The 23133-nt window shown below is 38.8% G+C and overlaps 2 protein-coding genes across 2 annotated transcripts in view; one reads left to right on the top strand and one right to left on the bottom strand.

The window, feature by feature from the left end:
- Nucleotides 1-237: 237 nt before the first annotated feature.
- Nucleotides 238-10352, top strand: PNO1 (partner of NOB1 homolog; the record flags this gene model as incomplete). Its single annotated transcript, XM_080711892.1, has 7 exons — nucleotides 238-444; nucleotides 681-830; nucleotides 3636-3719; nucleotides 3937-3997; nucleotides 4693-4810; nucleotides 9615-9685; nucleotides 10285-10352. The coding sequence occupies 7 exons, from the start codon at nucleotides 238-240 to the stop codon at nucleotides 10350-10352; spliced, it is 759 nt and encodes a 252-aa protein (XP_080568018.1).
- Nucleotides 10353-14735: 4383 nt separating this feature from the next.
- The window catches only part of PPP3R1 (protein phosphatase 3 regulatory subunit B, alpha), a gene marked incomplete at both ends in the record, with an annotated part of 53841 nt that continues 45443 nt past the window's right edge, over nucleotides 14736-23133 (bottom strand). The window contains 4 exons of the mRNA XM_080711380.1: nucleotides 14736-14783; nucleotides 18760-18944; nucleotides 19977-20036; nucleotides 21040-21216. Coding sequence (XP_080567506.1) covers nucleotides 14736-14783; nucleotides 18760-18944; nucleotides 19977-20036; nucleotides 21040-21216 — 470 coding nt within the window. The remainder of the gene's footprint in view (nucleotides 14784-18759; nucleotides 18945-19976; nucleotides 20037-21039; nucleotides 21217-23133) is intronic.

Raw genomic sequence — 23133 nt, forward strand, 5'->3', positions numbered from 1 at the left:
TTACAAAGTGGCTTGGCTGTGAGTTGTGCGGCTGGAGGGCAACCCTAATAATCAGGCATAACTAAGGACAGCCCAGGCAGACACACTCGCAAATTCGGCTTCAGGACCCCAGTGTGGGACCTCTCAGGAAGGGGGCGGAGCCTTAGGGTTGATTGGCGGAGGCTGGCTTCTGTGCGTTGCGCCTGCGCCTGGCAGCAGCGCACGTGTTCGTGTTGCAGGCGCTTTCCGGCTCTGGAGATGGCGGAGATGGAGACCCAGAGCGCTGTGGCCGAGGATGGCTTCACCCAGGTCTCCCGCAAGGGTGGCCGGCGAGCAAAGAAACGGCAAGCCGAGCAACTGTCTGCAGCCGCGGGGGAAGGCGGTGACGCGGGCCGCATGGACACGGAGGAGGCCCGGCCGGCGAAGAGGCCGGTCTTCCCGCCCCTTTCTGGGGATGGACTCTTGGTACTGGCGGGGACCTGGGACTGGAACGAGGCAGGGGCCCCAGGAGGGTTAAGCTGGTGGCGTCTGGAAGATGTTGAAGCTGTAGGGGGCTCTTCTGACTTGAGCCCTTAGAGAAGTAACTTATGAAGTTTAACTGTCAGTTAAACAGAAGCTTTTTGTAGGTCAGCTGTCACTTTACAACTCGGCCCGCATTCCTCCAGAGACCTCCTGAGTTGTGTGCTTTTTTTAAATTGCAGAGTGGGAAGGAAGAATCACGGAAAATCCCAGTCCCGGCCAACAGATACACACCACTAAAAGAAAACTGGATGAAGATATTTACTCCTATTGTAGAACATTTGGGACTTCAGATACGCTTTAACTTGAAAACACGGAATGTAGAAATCAGGGTAAGGAGAATATCAGTCATTTCAGAATACACTAAGCTTTTTCTCCAAGGATGAAAAATTATGAGTAGAATTTCTTTAATTGGATTTATTTTTGTTAAAAGGTGTTCTTAACATGCTGAATTTGAATTTATCGAATGCATTCAAAATCTGCATTGAGCTCAAATGCTAATTGAATTCCTAAATAGGTTCTGAGAGCATACCAAAATTCTACCTATATCTGCATATTTTTATGATATTCTATGTCGAATTGAGGAAAGACAGAATGAGAGATTGCATACACAGAAGCATGTACATAGTAAACATTAATTGTTGTAGTACAGACGCTATTATATTTTAATGGCAATTTGGGAGAGGAAATGTGTTGCTTTGAGAACAAATGTGTTATATGCATATATATGTAGGGTTTCTTTTTTCATTTCATGGTGTCACATTTGACATTAATTGATTCGGTCTTCTATGGGTGCCAGCATTGTACCAGAGTCAGTGATCAAAATTAATTATATTTTTTGAGAATCCTTATATCATCATCAGGGCTAAACTCTAAATAGTTGGGAAACTTTAAAATATTAATTTTAAGATGTGACAATAAACTTCTTTGCTCCCATGGCCATTCTCATTCAGGTTTTTTGATTTTATGTCAACTCTTCTTGCTGATAAGTCCTTATAGGTTCCCCTTGTGTTAATCTTTAAAGTTTTTTTCTTTATCCACTCCGTTTTCTATTCCAGTGCTAGACTGATTTTCCCAGACTACAATACTTACATCTTTAACATTTCAAAAGGAAAGTATAATGGAAAGCATAAAGTGTCCCACTGCTTTTCAAGTAGGAGATGGAGTCACAGGTTCATCTCACCATTTCTCACTGTCCACATATTTTTGGTTGCTTTGCTCTCTAAAGTAGGGCCTCACCTCCCTACTCATTCTCTCTCCTTATTTCACTTCTAGTCATTTCAAGTTCTTTCTCCTTTAAGAGTTTTTTTTGTTGTTTGTTTTTTTAATGGAACCCATGGGCCTTCTATCTCTAGGCTAACCCCCAACCCCCAGCCTATTTTATCTTTTATTTGCAAACAGGGTCTCCCAGGTTGCTTCACTAAATTGCTGAGGCTGGCTTCGAACCTTCAATCCTCCTGTCTCGACCTAAGTACTGGGATTGCAGGCATGTGCCACTATGCCCAGCATTAGTTCATTTTTTCATTTATTTCATCGGTTCCTCAGTTTTTATTGTGCTTTGCTGTTTTATTTATTTTAAGGTCATCAGTTTGGATTCTACTAATATTTGTTGTTGCTGCCATATACCAGACATATAGTGGTACTTTGACATGTACCATATCATTTGGTCTTTAGGACAGCCCTGTGAGTTAGACAATATAACTCCCTCTTAATAGATGTCTAATAACAAACTGTAGTAATGAAACGCAATACTCTAAATAGTTGGGACACTACAGAACAACTTTGCTTTCTAATACGGGGTTAAAGTTGTTGAATATCTTGGCCAAAGTCATCAGGCTATATAAATAATTCTTAATTGCTCAGCCATGCTTGTAATCCCAGCATTTGGGAGGCTGAGACAGGAAGATCACAATTCAAGGACAGCCTCAGCTACATATTGAAGTCTTTTGCAACTCAGTGAGACCCTGTTTTAAAATTAAAAATTAAAAATGGGGCTGGGGGTATAGCTCGGAGGTAGAATGCCCCAGGTTCCATCCCCAGTACTGCAAGGAGAAAAAAAAGTATATATGTATATATACATTTTTTTTCCCTTGCAGTACGAGAGAGCAGTGGGGGGGTCACTCATATCTTCAGTCTGGATCTTCTTCTTATTTTAAAGACAAGAAAACTTAAGAGTATCCATGAGACTTGCCCCAAGTCACATATGAGATTGGAACTGTGGAACTGTAGGCTAGTTTTAAATGTGAAAGTCCAGGGCACTTGCCCATTGCACAACTATATATGGTTTTAAGCTTGTCAAATATATGGTCTTCTCAAATTGTGAATTTTGGTGGGAGAATAAAAGTAATAGTTTTGGAATCAGACCTGTGTTTGAATTTGTTTTTACTGTTTTACTTTCTAATACTTTTGTTTCCTCACTTATAAAAATATTTATATTAAGCTGGTGAAATGGTTCACACCTTTAATCCCAGCTATTTGGGAGCCCAGTGCATTAGATGATAGAGCTGCCTCTTATAAATGTGAGGAAATGAAGAGCTAAAGAAGTTGAGGATCACAAGTTTGAGGGCAGCATGGTCAATTTAGGGAGGTCCTGTCTCAAAATAAAAAAAGGCTAGGGGTATAAGCTCATTGATAGAACACTTGGCTAGCATGCATGAGGCCCTGGGTTCAATACCCTGCACTAACCCCCCTAAAAAAAAGTATATCACCTAACATTCAGAAGATAAGAGCTATAGTATATCAAGCATGTTATTTATAGTGTGTGCTATATTCAGTGGTAGGCTTTTGTGAATAGTGGCTGTTTCTGCATTTATCAAGTAAATTATTTGAAGGCAATATCTCTATATAAACCATTCTTATTTTCCCTTCAGTACTAGGCACACAAGTAGTTAGGACCACAGTTACTGATTTGGGAAACATTTGACATTCTTTGATTAGAACTGCCCAGCTATGCAGCTGGGAAGGTTTGTTTTGCAAATTAAAAACAGTGCTTATCTCACAAAACTTGGGTCTTATAAACTACCTAGGGGGCAGGGTGGTAGTGAAGAGAATTAAAATAATGGGCAAAGTCTTTCTAATATTTTGTTAAAGTATTTTCCTTTTCATTGTCCTCTACATTTGTATCTCTTTTCACCCAGACTTGTAAAGAAACCAAGGATGTTAGTGCTCTGACAAAAGCAGCCGATTTTGTGAAGGCCTTTATTCTTGGATTTCAGGTAGAGGTGAGTGATTTCATGGCATTTAAAATGAGGGCTGAAAAAATAGTGTGGCATTCAGTGATTGTGTTGGTTGTTTTTGTTCCTGTTTCACATCTGTGTCTTCTAGCTCTAGAGTTTATGAATTTTATTCCTACCGTGCTTTCCTTGTTGGTCATTCCCAGGACACAAGTGGAAAGAAGTGCCCTCACAGTGGCTTTTTCTTTTTTTATATACATTCTAGGATGCACTTGCCCTCATCAGATTGGATGACCTCTTCCTAGAATCTTTTGAAATTACAGATGGTGAGCATGTGCTGGTTTTCTCTGTGAAATATGTCCTTTTATGTTCATAACCTTGTGTGTGTGTATTTGTTTGTTTGTATACTAGAAATTGAACACGGGTGTGCTTTACCATGGAGCTACATCTCCACCTTTATTCTTATTTTGAGGCAGGGCCTCACTAAGTTTCTGAGACTGGCCGTGAACTGGTCTTGGGTGATCCTCCTACCTGGCCTCCTAAGTAGCTGGGATTACAGGTGCGTGCCACCTTGCCCAGCTCTGGGTTGCTAAATTTGTATTTTGTTGTGGCTCTCAGTTTTCTGATAGCACTGATTGAACAGTATTATTTATTAGCACTTTTATTTTTTTAATTTATTTATTTTTTTTGGTGGTACTGGGGGTGGAAACCAGAGGCTTTCTACCTCCGGGATACACTCCCAGACCCATTTTATAATTTTATTTGGAAACAGGGTCTCACTAAGTTGCTGAGAGCCTCACTAAGTAGCTGAGGCTGGCTTTGAACCTGCACGACCCTCCTGTCTCAGCCTCCCAAGTGCGGGGATTACAAGCGTGCGCCACCATGCCCGGTTTATTAGCACTTTTAAAACTGTACACTTTGTGTCATTCAGCAGGGAAATTTAGTTGATGATTAACTTTTCTGTGGAAAGGATGATGCCCTGGAGTAGCTTGCCTCCTGAGATCTTGCTTTTCTCTTTTAGTGAAGCCACTAAAGGGAGACCACCTGTCGAGGGCCATAGGAAGAATTGCTGGCAAAGGAGGGAAAACCAAGTTCACCATAGAGAATGTGACGCGGACGCGAATCGTTCTGGCTGATGTGTAAGTTTCTGATCACGATGAGATCACTGTTGTAATTTATATCCTACCTTTTGTTAGTTTCAGAACTGTCTTACCAGTTGTATTTTCTGTGTAATATTGCCGCTGAATCTTCCTCAGTATATGGTTCTGAATGAAGACCCACCTAAGGTTAAGTTAGTTGTGAAATTTCAGTAGTTACAGCTTTTTCATTTAGCAATGAGGAAAATATTTAGAATCAGTATTAACCCCAATATGATGTATGAATATAATGCACCAATAAAAACTTTTAAAAAATAGAATCACTATTAAAAAGGAATTATATCTCAAATGATGATTTAAATAGAGGAATCTATTAGATCAGTAGGAGAAAGATTTTCAAATGCCATTTTAAGAAATATATATCTATTTTATGTGGATATATGTATCTGTGTGTTTACGTACTTATATGAACATAAGTTTATGTGTATATAAGTATATACATATCCCTTTTTTTTTTTTTTTTTTGGCGGGTTTGGTGATGGAACCCAGGGGCATTTGTCCTCTGAGCTACACCCCCTGCCCTATTTTTTATTATTTATTTTGAAACAGGGTCTTACTAAGTTGCAGAGGGCCTCACTAAGTAGCTGAGGCTTTCTGCAAACCATGATCTTCCGGTCCCAACCCCCTGAATGCTGGGGTTACAAGTGTGTGCCACCACGCCTGGTTACATATTTTTTTAAAGGCCAGAAAAACAACAAAAAAACCAGAATAGCCAAAGTAGTTCTCAGCAACAGAAACTATGCAGGAGGAATTAAAATATCTGACTTAAAAACTATACTACAAAGCCATGGTAATAAAAACAGCATGGTACTGGCATGAGAACAGATACTTAGACCATTGGAACAGAATAGAAGACTCAGAAACAAATCTGCACACTTAACATCCAATTGATTATTGATAAAGGGGCAAAAACATACACTGGAATAAAGATAGCCTGTTCAACAAATGGTGTTGGCAAAACTGGTTAACCATATGCAGAAAATTGGAAATTGGGTAAGGGCTTATTGGGTGATGTATGCATGCTTGTCTCTACCATCTTGCATCCCATTAATATGTATGACTAGTATACCAATAAAAAGTTAAAGGCCTTTCATAAAAGAAAGTAAATATTGCACATTGGGCACAAAACTCTCAGGCAGATATATGTAAACATAAATAAGAAGACGTAGGCTTACAAGGAGGATAAGGATGTTGGCAGGGAATGTGGGATTACCATGCTGCGGTCAGCACTGTTGCAAGTTGGGGATTGTACTGGTAGATGGCTTAGAGCGTAGATCATGTCACAGAGTTGAGAAAGGAAGCAGCTGACCGAGGGCCCAAAAGATCTGCTACAACTAAGTATGGAAGGGATTTTATCTTTTATGGGTTAAATTGGTTAAGCCTAGAAACATGAAATATGAGATAGAAAATATTTTTGTACTTAAAATTTTTAAAAGGTGGACATGTATACTCAGCATTTATTTATTTATTTATTTATTTATTTTATTTACGAAGTACTGGGGATGGAACCCAGGGGCATTCTACCCCCAAGCGACACCCCAGCCCTATTTTTTTTTTTTCTTTTTTTTTTTTTCTTGAAACAGGGTCTCACCGAGTTGCAGAAGGTCTCATCAAGTAGCTGAGGCTGGCCGTGAATCCAGATCCTCCTGTCTCAGCCTCCCAAATGCCGGGATTACAAACATGCGCCACCATCCCCGGTATACATTTAGCATTTTAAAATACTGAATATAGTCTTAAGTTTTTTGTTATTTTAGAAATCCAAAGATATAACTGGTTTGCTAATATAATTATTGCTAATGTCATTAAATTCATAATTTATAAGTGCATATGTTAGCTTAAATTTAATAATTAAATCATTTTAACAGTTTACGTTGGCATAATTTACATACAGTAAAATCGGCCTCCTGTCTCATCTTTCTTGCTGCATTTAAGTCATTTTATTTTTATCAAAGTGAGACATAAATATAATTTGGAAAACCAAAAATGTCTGCTACCTACCTCCATTTTATCTTCCTCAGAGGAACAGTTTCAACTCTTAGCTAATTATTTATTTACTTATTTATTTTTGTACTAGGGATTGAACCCAGGGGTGTTCTACCTCTGTTCTACCCCCAGACCTGTTTTATTTTTATTTTGAAATAGGGTCTCACTGAGTTGCTGACAATAGCCTAAAACCTGTGATCCCCCTGTTTTAGCCACCTAAATACTGACAAACTGGTGCACTACCAGGCCCAGCTTCTCAGCTAATTTTCTTATTTATCTTGAGCTAGTTGGTATGGCAGGCGCCTCTTATCACAGCTACCTGGAGCCTGAGGCAGGAGGGTGGTAAGTTCTAGGCCAGCATGGACAATGTTGTCAAACCTTATCTTTAAAAAACTAAATAAGTAAATATATTATCTCCATATTTATAAGTATTTATATAAAGCTTCTTGGTTTTTCAGATTCACTATTGATTTCCACCATGAATGATGTAGCTTCTTTTACCTTGTCTTCCATCCACACTGTACACACTCAGCTTTTCTAGCACTTCAACTTACTCTTCCATGTATAACCAAAGTAGAAATCAGTGTTTCATGTGTTCAGAGCTGAGCCAGGTGAAACACTGTGGTATCGTTCCTTTGCAACTTGGATTTCATGTGAGGGATAATTCTTCAGTGTCCTGTGCTTTCTTAATTTCCAGTGCGAGATTCGGTATGGAACTGTACACCATCTGTATCTCCTCTAAGGGCATTTGGATGCCTCCGGCAATCTAGAAATCTTCCCTGGAACCTCCTGCTCCCCAAGCACCGCCACCTTCCACCATCATGCTGGCTCCTCTATCACCTTTGCCCCGTTACTGTTAGATCTCTGGTTCTTGGCATCCCTGTTGTTGGGTTTCTGGACGTTCCTGCTGCCCAGTTAAATCTCGGTTTCCTTGAGTCTGCAGTCGCTTTCTGCCTTCTTGGAGTTTACCGCTTCATCCTTTCTTCCTTCTTGGTTTGTGTCTTAGCTGTCATTTGGTGACGCTCAGGAAGGAGCATGTGATGGTTCTCCCCAGTGCTGGTGTCTGGAGGAAGAGCACCGTAGAGGGAAGGAAAAGCACAAAGGCCTGGCTTGAGAGCGTGCCTGGCGCCCAGGCCTCAGGGCCCTGGTGGAGTACACCAGAGGGCAGGGCAAGATGAGGGCAGAAATGACAGGGCCTGGGGTCACCGTGAAGACTTTGGCTGTACTCTGAGTTAATAAGTCATTGGATAATTGTGAGCAGAGGAGGAGAGGGGGAGGCAGCCTGGTAAAAAATGAAATAATCATCTTTACATGTACTGAAATTATCAGGAACTGTGATTAGTCAAAGACAGTGAGCCAGGATCTAAAGTCCTTAAGGTGATCTGTGGAGCCAGCTATGGACCACAAGCAAGATGCAGTGATGATAGGGTTTGAAGAGCAGATTCAAAAATTGGAGGCTTTGGGGATGCTGAGTGGGCTGATGGTGGCATGAGGAGCCAAGAAGGTCCTGTCCCATTCAGTCCCAGTGGTACATGATTTGTGGAGGAAAAACTGGCCATCATTTGCAAGCTGGGTTTTAGTTAAAGCAAGAAGGTAAAGGGGATGTTAACAGAAATTGAAGTTATAGAGGATTTAGTTCATAACTATTGTACAGAATACAGTGAAAACATATTGGGAAAAGGACCCCAAAAACAAAATTCTGTATTAAATACCAATTTTATTTTAGTCATTCAAAGGAATGTCTATTAAGAGTCTCATGAACTCACCATACAGAAGAAAACTTTGCAGTTTGAACTGAAATAGATTATAATTTAAGTACAATATTATTTGTATTTGTGTATTCAGTGACCAGTTCTGCCAAGGAGTATCTTGGATAGGTTTCTTTATCCTGTGGACTCTGGCGATTGAACCCAGGGTCTCACACATGCTAGGAAAGTGCTCTGCCATTCAGCTATATCCCCAGCCCTAGGTGTCTTGATTTCTTCTAAACTTCTTGCCTCTCTTCTGCAAGGTGGGAATTGCTTCTATCTAATAAATCTCATGTGAGGATGAAGTGAGGACATGTACAAAGCCCTGGCACATAAAACCATTCACTGATGGTAGCTCCTAGTAACTAAGAGTATTAAATTTAGCTTGTTGTCTTTTCTAATTATTTTTTATCGAGATACAATTCATATACCATAACAGTCACTTTTTTAAATGCTCTGCCAGGCGTGGTGGCGCACGCTTGTAATCCCCCCACTCGGGAGGCTGAGACAGGAGGATCACACAGGTTCGAAGCCAGCCTCAGCTACTTAGTGAGGCTCTCAGCAACTTAGTGAGACCCTGTTTCCAAATAAAATATAAAATGGGTCTGGGAGTGTAGCCTGGGAGTAGAAAGCCTCTGGGTTCCACCCCAAGTACCACAATAAATAAATAAATTAATTAAATAAAATGCTCTTGGGGTCGGGCGTGGTGGCACACACTTGTAATCCCTGCACTTGGAAGGCTGAGACAGGAGGATCGCACGGGTTCGAAGCCAGCCTCAGCTACTTAGTGAGGCTCTCAGAAACTCAGTGAGACCCTGTTTCCAAATAAAAAATGTAAAATAGGTCTGGGAGTATAGCCCGGAGGTAGAAAGTCCCTGGGTTCCACCCCCAGTACCACAAAAAAACAAAAAAACATGCTCTTGGGATGTTAACAGAGCTGTGCAGCCGTCACTCCTGCCTTCATTGAGGAATCTGAACCTGGCATAGTTCTCCAGTCTATTGTTACATTCAGAAGGAAATGCTTTTTTGTGGATAACTTATTTTATCTCTTTCAGAAAAGTTCACATCCTTGGCTCTTTCCAAAACATCAAGATGGCAAGAACTGCCATTTGCAACCTCATCCTGGGTAAGACTTTAGTTCTCTAAAAAGAAAGGGGGAGGGACTTAAGAACTCAAACCCAGTTGCAAAGCATTTTAGGCTGATGCTAAATATACCAAAGAGAACCCCTTGGTTGGCAGGTGTGGGCCTAGAGGAAAATGTAGGACTATTTTGCTTAGATTCCACTTGTCTGTCTGCTAGAGAAGAGAAAGGTTTAGGTGATGTTGCTCAAGCTTTCTTCTGGGGAAGTACACAGAAAAGCCATTCCACAAGAGCAGGGAACATCACATTTTAAGTTCAACAGAGAGAGCTGTGGAATGGCCTGTGTAATCGACTCGCTTAATCTGAGTTGCAGGATTGTATGTCTTGCTCGGGGAAGCCCGGGGTTCCCAGGCCCAAGTCTGACTGTCTGGCTGACCCTTGAAACGTTTAACACGCAGTGTCTTTGGCTTTTAGAAACTTAAAATGTGTTTTGGAGAATATTTGGGTGTGATTTTCTGTAAAGTTCTTTTGGTGATTTAAGGTGTAATTTTAAACGTTCCTGGTCTTATTAGGGTTGCAGACCCTTTCCCAAATACACTATATATGTATATTTGTATACATGGACAACTTTTTTTCTTTTCCAGGAAATCCTCCATCAAAGGTTTATGGCAACATTCGTGCTGTGGCTAGCAGATCAGCAGATCGGTTCTGATTTCAAGAGACTGTCTTATTTTTTAACTCTAAAGGAAAAAAACGTTTATTTTGCAGGTGGTCACATGATACCATGTCAAAGATTTTTTAGTCACTTTAAGCTTCTTCCATTCTCAGCAAGAATAATAAAAAGAAAGGAAAAGCTTAATAGTATTCACACTCAACTTTCAGGATAACTAAAGTGTCAAAATCTCATACCATTATTCCTACACGTTAACTACAATTTACCTTCTTTTCCTCCTGATGCTGGACATTAAACCCAGAGCCTTGCACATGCTAGGCAAGCGCTCTACTACTGAGCTACGTTCTCAGCTCTTTGACAGGGTTGCCCAGGCTGACTCACACTTGCAGTCCTGCCACAGCCGTCCAGATAGCTGGGATTATTAGGTATACCATCTTGCCTAGCAAATTATATTTTTCATTTTAAGTTACATGTAAATTTGCAATTTAGAATCCTCTCATTTAGAGGAAACTTGTTGCTTAAACAGTCTGTGTGAATTTTTGCTTATTTATAAATTTCTAATTATGAATTTCTAAATACCTCTCTGTAAATTGTAATTAAAAGAACCTTCTCAGGAAACAGTCATGACCTTTCTTAATGCTGGAGTAATGTGAATATTTGACAAGTCATAAACAGCAGCTTTGGCTGTACTGTATGAACCAGTTAAGTGTACCTGTTTGGCAGTTAGACCAGCATCACAAAGTTGTTTTATTTTTCAAGTAAGTATTTAACAAAAGTAGTGAAATATTATAAATTTTGGGTATATTTATCCAACTAGTAAAAGGGAAGTGCTAAAAAATTTTTCTCCACAAGAAAACCACTATGTTCTACAAATACAAGTCTTTTTGTTGTTATTCTGGGATCTGAACCCAGGAGCATTCTATCTCTGAGTTACACCCTTAGTCCTTTTCATTTTTTATTTTGAAACATGGCCTAAGTGTTGAGGGCATCACCAAGTTGCTGAGGCTGGCCTCAAATCTGCAATCCTCCTGTCTCAGCCTCCTGCAGTAGTCAACAGACTGCCTGTTGTTTTTGTAGTACTGAGGATTTAACCCAGAGGCATTCTACCTCTGACCTACACCCCCAGCCCTATTTTTTTTTTTAAACAGCCTCCAGAGTACTTAAGAGTACCTAAGTGTGTCACCATGCCCAGCTAAGTCTGTTTGAATGCAATCTTTTTTTTTTTTTTTTTGGTACTGGGGATAGAAAGGGGGTGGGGAGAATCTGCTGCCTCCAAGCTATACCCTCCAACACTTTAGTTTTATGAAACAAGGTCTTGCTGGGTTGCTGTCGATCTCCCTACGTTGTTGTAGCTGGTCTCAAACCTATGATCCTTACATCTGTCTCATCTCCCAGGTTACAGGCATGTGCCACCGTGCTTGGCCAGAATGTAATTTTAATGCATTTTTAAAACGGAAGAAACCCACATAAACATGTCTTTCTGTTGTTTTTAGACTATGGGTTGACACCAGGTATATACCTCCAGTCCTTTTTACTTTGAAACGGTTTTACAAGTTGCTAAGGGTCTTACTAAATTGCTGAGGCAAGCTTGTCTAGAACAAGAACCTATGATCCTTGTCTCAGTCTCCCAAGTACTAGGATTATAACAGGCATGCACCACTATGCCCAGCTTAGCCAAAATTTTTCATGAGTATCAGAAAGTTCATGCAAGAACTGAAAAAAAAAAGTATTCTTAAGCTTATTTCCTGTGTACCTATCAGAACAAATACTAAAAGCTAAGTCATATGAACAGCTGGAGCTATCAGTGAACAAGAGAGAAGTCAGCAGGGGCCTTGTAGAGCTCTTACTCACTATTCTAAAGCCAGGAGGACAATACATTATGATGTCAGGAACAAATGCTACGGAAATAAAAGGAAAAAGTGGGATAGGGACCCAGGTGTACCTGCAGTTTTAAATAGCCAGGGAATTCCTTTAGAGTGAGGACATATCTGACCAAAGACATGAAGGCATTAGCTACCGGATATCGTGTGCGTTAGAAGGGTGGGAGAGCAGATAGTAAAGAACCTAAGCTGGGAACTTAAAAAGCAAGCTCCAGGCACAGGGAGGCTACGGTGGCTGGAGATTGAGTAATGAGAGAGGAGGAGGTCCAGGAGTGATGGGGGGAGGTCAGTCCTACAGGGCTTTTGTAAACACTTGTTTTTGCCTGACAAGATTTATTTTACCCATAATTCATAGGGAAAAGTCAAACATCACTTTATCAAAGTTTTTTAAAAATATAAACTATCTTAGAGCTTTGGAAGTCCACCAATGACCACTGAATACATTCAAGCAAGTTTCCAATATTTTATTTTCTTATTCATACAGTATGAAGTTTTCTAAAGATCCCACAACATGACGTATCATGCAGAAGAAAAACTAAACATTCAACATAAACCACCCCCTCCCCTTACCCACCCTACACACAAACTAAAAAAGGAAGGGGAAAAAAAAAAGGAGAAAGAAAACCCTAATTCCCCAGTAAGGAAATAATGTTTGCACTATTTTTCTGTAACGCCAGCCAAGATATGCACAAGCAAGAGAAATAGAAAGCATTTGCTAAAATATTTGTAACAAATAATTATGTACAAAAAATTCACAAAAGACTAGTTCCCCCTTGAAGCAGAGCACATGGCAGTTGACACTGGAACAGATCAAACCACTGGCTGGGATTGTAAGCCACGTACTGATCCAGAGGAAGAAAGTTACATGTAGTGGAGATTTTCAGTTTGAACATTAACATTTCCGAAGTTTGGCAACATTATCTTTTAAAATTATGCAAATTATGTAAACAAGAGGTACATTTTAATTCGATCTACATGCAAAACTCCATGTCATGCAAGGACACCAAGCACCGGGATTTTTCTCTCACAGACAGAGCCCATGATGTGCAGCACTCAGTTGAAGGAACAGCGACGGCAGGCAGGGTCGGTTAATTTAAGATTTGCTCACTTTGATTCAACCTGCCCTTTACCACTCAGAATTACAAAACCAGTTTTTATAGAAAAACTCTATGGGGAAGACTACTGTAATATAAAGCTACCCAAAAAGTTATTCATCCAGCCAATAGTACCTTTGCAGAAAAGGGAAGGGATAACATCAAGTGGTGGAACATGATACACTACTTTTATATCACACAAATTTATTAAGTTATCATCTGTTACCAATTATATGGGCAGAAAATAAAGCATGCATTCCCTATGCCTTGTGATAAATTTAAGTAGAAATTTGGATAAAATATTGCTCTTCTGCGGCACATGTGCTAGCAAGATTTCTCCCATTTAAGTCACAAATATATGTGGGTGTTCAGATAACATACATGCACACCAGATACATGTATCACCAGATTTTTTTAAGTTAGGGGCAAGTCCTTTGAAACAGAAGGGAAATTCATGGTTCAAACATGAGTTTAATGACATTATTTATCAATGTATAATGAAACAAATGGACATCCTAAGCAGTTACATGATTAATGCAGGTTCTCCATTAAGTAATGCATAAGAGAAATCATGATTGCCTCAGATAGCTTCCGGCCTTTATAAAATCACAACTGGTAAGTTGTTTACTCAGGGACATTTACTAAATGTAATGGCTCCTAGTTACAAAGTAACAGAAGGAAGCAGCATAGCATGGTGCAGTTACTATATGAACACAAGAACTAGCTCTTGGCAGCAGCACTGAACTATACTTTCTCCTCAGCCAGAGATGGATTAAAAACTGCTCAGCAATGAGACTTAGTCCCTGGAAATATATTCATAGGTATAAATAAAGTTACAGACTCCTCTGTTACAAAACTGTAATCAAGGTAAATTATAGGACGTTAACAAATGCTTTGTCAATCTCTCAAAGGAGAAAGTACAGGATAAAGAAAATAGCTGGCCTATTACCCGGCTCAAATTGTACAATCCTCTATCTACATATAAAACTGTGTGAAATAAAAGTAAGGATGTTTTATGTTCTGCTTGGCACTTTTGTACTCTATCATTTTGTTTCTGAATCAAGTATATTAAATTAAAGCCAACCTATTACATATATAGAAAGCTACATATATCTATATATAAATATTTACATATGTATATATAGATACTTTCTTGTTATAAAAGATGAAGAAAAATAAATTAAAAAGCCAACCCCTTCCCTTTCTCCACCACATTGATTTGCTCTTTTCATGTTGCTGTCCTTCAGACTTTAAAGTGCTACACTGAGTTATTGAGAGAAGAAGAGTTCAATAACACTTAGTTGGCTTCATGAGGCTCATGTTGGAAATGTGGCTTCACAGAGAAAAATACTTCCATTTAAATACACAGAGAGCATTGCTGGACGTCTTGAGCAGATCTTCAGAGATGGAGAAGAAAGCAAAAGTGTTGGGTGGTACTCTTGAAAGAGTCACACATCTACCACCATCTTTTTGTGGATATCTAGGCCACCTACAACCTGCAAGAGACAGAAACACGTCACGCTTAACAATACTCAAGAATAACCTTTAGTAATATAACCATCTTATCAAATTTTTTTTATATTTAGAAATATACTACTTTGACCATTTTTTTTTCCTTTTGCAGTACTGGGAGTGGAATCCAGGGGCATTCTACCTCTGTGCTACACACCCAGGCCCCTCTCCCTTTTTTTTCTTTTGAAACAGGTCTTACTAGGTTGCTGAAGGTCTCACTACTTGCTGAGGTTATCACTGAACCAGTGATCTCCCGTCTCAGCCCCCCAGGTACTGGGATTCCAGGTGTGGACCACCACGTCCAGCGCCATTATGATTCTTGACTCTGTAAGAAGTTCCTCCCTGACTCCTCTACCCTATTATTATTGTAAATTTGCAGACCCACCTCTTTGTCCCCACTATTTGGAAACTTCATGACAATGTGCCTATGCTGTCATCGTCATCGTTGTTGTTATTACATTCGGTACTTCAGTATGGGGTGGTGGTGGTTGTTGTGGCTATTATTATTATTTATTAGTTATTATTATTGTTACATTCAGCACAGGGATTGAACCCAGGAGCATTCTACCTCGGAGCTACAAACCCAGCCCTGTTTTTTATTCTTTATTTCGAAACAGGGCCTAAGTAGCTGAGGCTGACTGCGAACCTGCAATCCTCCTGTCCTGGCCTCCTAAGTACTGAGATTACAAGCGTGCACCACCACACAGGCTTATTTTTATGTACTATACTGGGCACTCATTGAACTCCCTCAGTCAAGAAATACACTGCTTTTGGCTCTGTGGTGTTTTCTCGATTTGTTATCAATTTCTCTGTTTTCTTTCTCAGATGCCTAGCGTTCAGGTGCTATGGCTCCTAAAATAATCTCTAAACTTAAATTTCCAAGAGCTCTCTTATATGTTATCCAATTTTTCCTTCAAGTAGTCAATACATTACATCTCTCAACATAACACTGACAGGTTTTCTCTTGCTTTTTTTTTTTTAAGCTTTGCCTAAATTGTTTCTTTAAGCTTCTTTTTTGAGATTGCTATCTGTATTTCAACGTCTGTTCTTATGTTTGGAGATCCTTGCTGTTTCTGTGGGAAGGACACTGGAACCTCTGTGCATGCAACGGGGCCTGAGGGTGAGTACATTTCCAGTGATTGGTGGGACCATTTCTCTGAGGAGGTGAAACTTCACTCAGAGGGTTCTTCCCATCTCTTGGCTGGAGAGTATCAAGTCCCAGTGACAGAGTTAAGACCAGGATGAAAGCTAAAAATGTCAACATGCAAATACTCTTATTTTCACTTAATTCCACAACATACTGTCTCTGTTTCATGTTTCCCAGCCTAGAGGCTCTCCTCAGTCTCTTACTAGGTTTTGGGAGAGAAATCTGTTCAGCTGAGCAAAGAAAAGTGCTTTTCATTTTCTAATTGCATCCACAATTAACTTTAACCAGTTATCCCATTTTTAGCCATACTTTTATCTCCAAAGTTATTCATGCCAATAATGTGTCTTCCAGGGATTCTGCATTACAATCAAGGCTCAGATTTCCAAAATGACTACTCAGAACCCCCCCCCCCCCGTCTACTGGGTTAGTTTCCTACTCAACCATTTAAATTACCAAATTTAGTTCTCTTCTCTGCTGTTCATTTTGTCCTTGCAGGTTCATGACCTTTTCCGTTCTAATCCATTGTGTTTCATTCAGGTTTTGTGAAGAAGCAAAATAAATGCATGTCTTCAATCCACCTATTACTGTTGTCATGTTTATAAATGCTAAGTACTATAAAATGCTAAATAGGTCTACAGTATTGGGGGGCGGTACTGAGAACTGAACCCCATTCATTCTGCCTCTGAGATATATCCCTTGCTCCTCCCCTTTTTAAAACAAGGTCTCACAAAGTTGTCGAGGCTGGCGGATAACCTGCAATCCTTGTCTCAGCCCTCCAGGCACTAGGATTGCAGGCGTGCACTACCACACCCAACTAGAGTGTAAACTTATAAAATAATTTTTGCCACTTGAAAGCTCATTGCTGTAGCTTGAGAAGTCAGAATAAAACGAACACAATGGAGTCAAAGTTACAGATTTGATAAAATTTTAGAAAAGTTGGTTATACGCAAAATAATCATTTTTCTCCGTTCATGGACCATGTCCCTCAAAATACAAAGAGCAATTTACTATAAATATTGGAAAACAAACTCAAAGCTTAGCTTATGTCTTCAGCATATATATTATTTCTATACATAAAGATATAGCTTATCCCCAGGCCTTTTTAAATTTTACTTTTATTTTGAGACAGGGCCGTGATAAACTGACCAAGCTGGCCTCAAACTTGCAAACCCTCCTGCCTTGGTCTCCTGGGTGGCTGAGTTTACAGGTGTGAGCTACTGCACCTATAAATACATTCATTTAATATTCACTAAATCCAAGCATTCTTCATTTATATGCATCTCTACCACTTTAGCCAAGAGTTTTCCACTCATTTTCCTCCCCCTAAGACTTGAGAATCCTTCTTCCCTTTCCTTCTTTTAAAATCCGCTGTTGTCTACAATGCCTGGTCTCGTGTCACATTCAGCCTGTGCCAGTCTATGGGAGTTCTTTGGAGAAGTAGAAACAGAAGGGACAGCAAACACTTGTACCAGTACCACCTGGCAAGAGTGCAGTCTCAAACCTATGAACTCTCCCAAAAAGACAATCTATTTTTTTACACTAACATACCCCCCCACACACACACATTTTGTGAAACAAAGCACAAAGATAATTCTTTTGCAAGGAAGGTACACTGAGGATAATACGAACAAATGAAATGCCAAAGTAGCTACACTTCAGTTCTTGCACAACACACAATTATCAACGTGACCTGATTTTCCTGGGAGATTTATATTAAAAAATGAAAAGAAAGGCAAGAGGAAAAACTTTCTATAGAATTAATCTGCCTTTACTGACTGAGAAACTTTATAACTTTTTGTTACCTTTGTCTTTATATGCTTCCATATTCTCTAGGATCTCTAGTTTACAATTTAAAACACATATAACACATCAAATTTAGTATCTTTTAAGAGCAGTAGAGGAGAGGCTGAATGGTTGAGTCCTCCTTGAAAGCAATGAGTGGAGCCAAATCCACTGAAGATTCACAGCCACTAAAACGAGCAGCTGCGCTCTTGCCACAGTTTTCACCTACGGTTAAGTTTTTAGGTCCCCATCTCTACACAGAGCCTTTGCCCTCAGACGGTTACCCATCAGCGGCTCAGAAAGGAGGGGGCTCATCACCATGCACACTGCATAGCAGGCAAGTTTAGGATGGACAGGAACTCTCCATTTCTGCTGTTCCCATGAATCCGTTTTTTTATTCCCAGCTAATATTCATGAACACATATTCCTCACAAGAGCATTTTCAAACAAGCGTATTTTAAAACATACCTTAGGAATGAATAACAAGCGATAATTTGAAGGCCATCAACATTTAAAATTTACTGGTACCATTCCTGTGATATTTTATCAGTGAATAGCTAAAAATATTAATTCTCGAAAATAATAATTGCTAATTATTAACAGCTACAAAGAGCATATTTTAAAACTTTGAATACGGATAGAGCAATTAACCCAAACTAAATATATTATTTATATTATAATAATTAAATGTAATTCATCATTATTAAGTTTTAGGGCAAAATAACTACCAAAAATGCTCTATTAAATGGTTTTTGAAGTTTGTTTATTTGTCAGTACTGGGAATGGAACCCAGGAGCAGTCTACCGCTAAGTTACAGCCCCAGCCCTATTTCTTTTTTAAAGTCTTTTTTATTTTTCAAACAGGGTCTCAGTGAGTCAAAGGGCCTAAGTAGCTGAAGCTGTCTACAAACCACAATCCTCTGGTCTCCGCCTCCCGAATGCTGGGATTACAAGTGCATGCCATCACGCCCGGTGGTTGAAATATGTTTTTAAAACATAACTAATGGAAACACCAGGCCTTTCTATACTTACAGCACAGAATTCTTCAAAGGATATCCTTCCATCTCCATCCTTATCTGCATTTATTATGGTTTTGTCTACAATTTGCTGTAACTGTGTATCTTTCAGATTGTTCCCCACCATCATCTTCAACACCTGGAAAAGCTCCCCATTGGAAATATAGCCATCTTTATCCATGTCATAGATACGGAAAGCAACTAAAAAGAAAGCAAAGAAAATCAACAGCAATTATAAGGCAATCACGTGAATATTTTAAATGAGAAAGAAAAGGGTAAATTGCCACATGTCTACAACTACAAGTACGAGGAACATTCCATCTAAATATAGAAGGTTGCTGGGCGTGGTGGCGCACGCTTGTAATCCCCGCACTTGGGAGGGGGAGACAGGAGGATCGCACGGCTTCTAAGCCAGCCTTGCTGGCTTAAAAGACCCTGTTTCCAAATAAAAAATATAAAAATGGGTCTAGGAGTATAGCACAGAGGTAGAAGGGTTCCATCCCCAGTATCACCAAAAATAAAAAATAAAAATAAAAAATAAATACAATAAAAATAAATAAATATAGAAGGTACAATTCAACATAGTCAGCTAGGAGGGTGCTTTTGGCTGGGACAAACAGTGTAGCCTAGGACAAGTTATTTAACCTTATATAGAACTAGGAATAACCGTTCCCACTATTTCCAGTTCTTCAAAACATTTCTTCCCACTTTCATCAAAAAAGTCTTATCCACGTCACATATATTATTTTATATGGCTTTTTTCAATAGAAGAAAATTCTGTTTTCCTTCTATACAACTAAAAACAAAAATAAAACAGTACTGCAAATGTCCTAAAGGATTTTTACCAGAATGTATTATTTCTGTTATGTCCAAGGATCTGGAATAAAAGAAATCTTTTCTTTGGGGGGGAGGGGTATACTGAAGATGGAACCCAGGGGCATTCTACCTCCAAGCTACATTCCCAGTCCTATTTTATTTATATTTGGAAACAGGGTCTCCAACTAGGTTGATGAGAATCTCACTAATTGCTAAGGCAGTCCTTGAATCTGTGATTCTTTTGTTTCAGACTGCCAAGTACTAGGATTATAAGTATGCACTACTATGCCCAGTATAAAAAATATTTTGAAATAAATGAAAATAAATCCTTTGAAATATTCTGAGAGAAGTCTACAATGTAATATGGAATAGTGGTAGGTAAGAGAGAAACTAGAGTCAGGAAAGAAAAGTACTTACACCTCAACTTCTGCTCCTTGTCTCCTTTGACACTGAACTGAGAGACGCCTTCGATGAACTCTGAAGAAGAATTAAAAATGCTCACAAATCAGAAATTTTATTTTACACAAAAAAAATACTGACCTTAAATTCACACAAAATATTGTTTCCTTGTGCAAAACAGAAAGATAACTATGCTGAAAATGCCAAATTTAAAGTCTTCACAAACAAGATTCTACAGATTTTTATTTGAACTTGAAGCTTTCTAAAGTTAATCAAGTTAAATGAATAGTTAACTAATGAAAACCATAACACTCAAAACATATGCATTAAGCCATTTAATTCTTTCTTTTTAGAATATAACTAAAAAGGGGATGAAAACAGAACAAAAATAATTTGGGATTTCTGTTAAAAATTCAGAATTATTTCACTGTGATTTTACAGTTGTAAGTTTCATGAAAAATTATCCTTTTTCTTCACTACCTGATAAGCACTAAATTATAACCAATTTTAGATGCCTTTACTTATAAATTCAGTTCCTCAAAATAAAATAACAATGCCCGCTGACAATTTACTATTGAAATAAGATATTTACTTGTATTGGAGCAAATATAATTCATCTTGCTAATATTAGAAAAAGCACTATTCAATGTTTTTAAAATCTAGATAAATCAACATTGATAACTAATGCTCATATCCTTTTCACTGCTGTTTAGTTTCACTGCTTAACTATCAACCTCAGTGGTTTAAAGAAAAAAAGCCTTAAAAATGCAGCTTCTAATATTATGTTGCCCTAAAATAAGAACAATTTTCTAAAAAACAAAAATATACGTAAATTTTCCTTTTTTGGTATAAATTACCCTAACAACACTTTGACCATTTATGAACCAAAAGGTAAAAGATCTTGGTTTAACCAAATGTATATGCTATAAATTCTGAGGTTTCAATATAATTCTCTATCATACCATCACCAAATAAAAGGACATTTAAGAAAAACTAAAATGTGACACTGTTGTACATAACCTATTAAGACTAAACATTGGTTCTCTAACATGTGATTTTAAAATAAAAACTACTCTCTTACCTTTAAAGTCTACTTCTCCATTCCCATCTGTGTCGAATATATCTATTACTCGCTGTACTAAGGGATTTTGTTGTAACTCAGGCAGAGACATGAACTCTTCCACACTCAAAGAACCGGAATTGTCCAAATCGAGCTTCTTAAATCTCTTTCCTAGCCTTTTAATTTCATCAGCATCAACTAAAAGCAAACAAAAGTAGTAAGACTCGTTAGAAATTATTTCATGTTGTTGTTGAAAGAAAATCCAGTAGTTATCCAATAATTTAACTTCCAATTTTACTTTAAAAGTTACATATACTGTTAACTAATTTTTTCTAACAAGATACAACAAATTTTTCACTTGGTTACCTTTTTGTCTGTTTGCTCCTGCCATAACATACAGCCACTGTACACTGAGTGCTCAGATGTCGCAGCACTGAAGTTGCTAAGCTGATCATGGAGGTCACACAAGATAGCCCAGGACTGATAATGCTGAGCTGATCCATACATGTCCCACTAGACAAGCTCCGTACCAAAGCACCTTTACTTTCACTTTTCTTTTTAAATTTTTATTTACTTTATTTTTAATAATTCATAGTTTATACTTCAAAAACTATTCAAAATTTCCAGGTTTCCTTCCCAGTTCATACTCTACAATATCCAATTTCCTTCTCTGAAGGCAACTGTGTCCAGTTACTTGAATATTCTTCCAGTTTTAGATTTAAAAGTTATTGATAAAATGCCACAAATATTGTAAAACTAATTAGACACAAAACCATTCAGCATACTGAAGTCAGGTTGCACATGAAAAACACAGGATCAAGGGTATTAAAAGAACATCTCAATAGACATCAGACAGTCAAGCTAGTTCTGTGTTGGGGAGTTAGCTTCTATACCAGAAAATTGGGAGTTAAAAGATGAGACAGTCTTTAAGGCTATGGAAGTAAGAATAGCAGCCAGGAGGTGGGAGGGTCAGAAGTCATTTCAGCTTCTGAGATTACGTAGTCAGCAGAAATGCAAAACAGTGGGAACCAGACAAAACAAAATCACCAAGACAAGGCCATGGGACAGGATAATAGTTTGCCTCATTCTGAAATTAATTATCAGAGACTTTTCCAGATGATAAGTGACAAATTCCAGATGCTAATGGGGCACGTATATTCATAGAATATCACTGAAATAACCCAAGTAACCTTTACAATTAGCAGTAAGATCACACACCTCTCGGTGGAGACTTAACGTGGAAAGGAGACATGCGATGCATTAAGCAGCATGATACAAGTAAAATCCCACCTGTCCACGCAGGACTCAAGTGACAGCGCACCAGCCACTCCAAGACCCCATGAAGCTTAAGCTCTGGTCTCCCACTGGAGCCAGCTCAACACTTGTCAGTGCTGCTTCTTTTCTGGCTCAAGCAAAAGCCACTAATAAAGCCTTCCCCATACTTAAATTATCTTTGGGTCCTGTTTTTGTTTCTACCAACACTGGAGTCAAGGACTCAAGTTCAGTAACAAAACCATCCACAATAGTTTCTCAAAATTCATAGATTTTTTCTTAAGAGCTACTTTCCTCCATGTGTGCTTTAATTTTACATGCACATCCTGTACAGATTAGTTAACTGTTTTCTTCTCAAAATACAGTGTTACTTAAATTTACAACCACAGATCAGAAAAGGTGACAGGGAAACAGACCACTAGTACAGTGTAAGTGGGAAGTACAGGTAACACATCTCCACAAGTGAAGGGTCATTTCCTCTGGAGCACATCATTAAAGGAAAGAGGGAAGAGGGAGGTGTAGCACCAGATTTGTACAAACTATCAAAGTCTATTTGCTTAAGCCAAGACATGTCTGATACTTTAGATGTTACCTATGAAGAACCTGAAGCCAGGGGTGTACCTGTAACTCTAGTACCTTAAAGACTAAGACAGGAGTACCACAGGTTCAAGACCAGCCTCAGCAACACATTGCCCTGGTTTCAAAATAACTAAAAGAAAGTAGGGCTTATTATAAGGGTGTAGCTTGGAGGTAGAATGCCCCTGGGTTTAATCAAAAGAAGGGAGGGAGGGAGAAAAAACAGAAGAAAACCCCACTAATCACCAAGACAGTAATTTTAGTCCT

Source organism: Muscardinus avellanarius, assembly GCF_963383645.1.
Source record: "Muscardinus avellanarius genome assembly, chromosome: 15".
Classification (NCBI taxonomy): Eukaryota; Metazoa; Chordata; class Mammalia; order Rodentia; family Gliridae; genus Muscardinus; species Muscardinus avellanarius.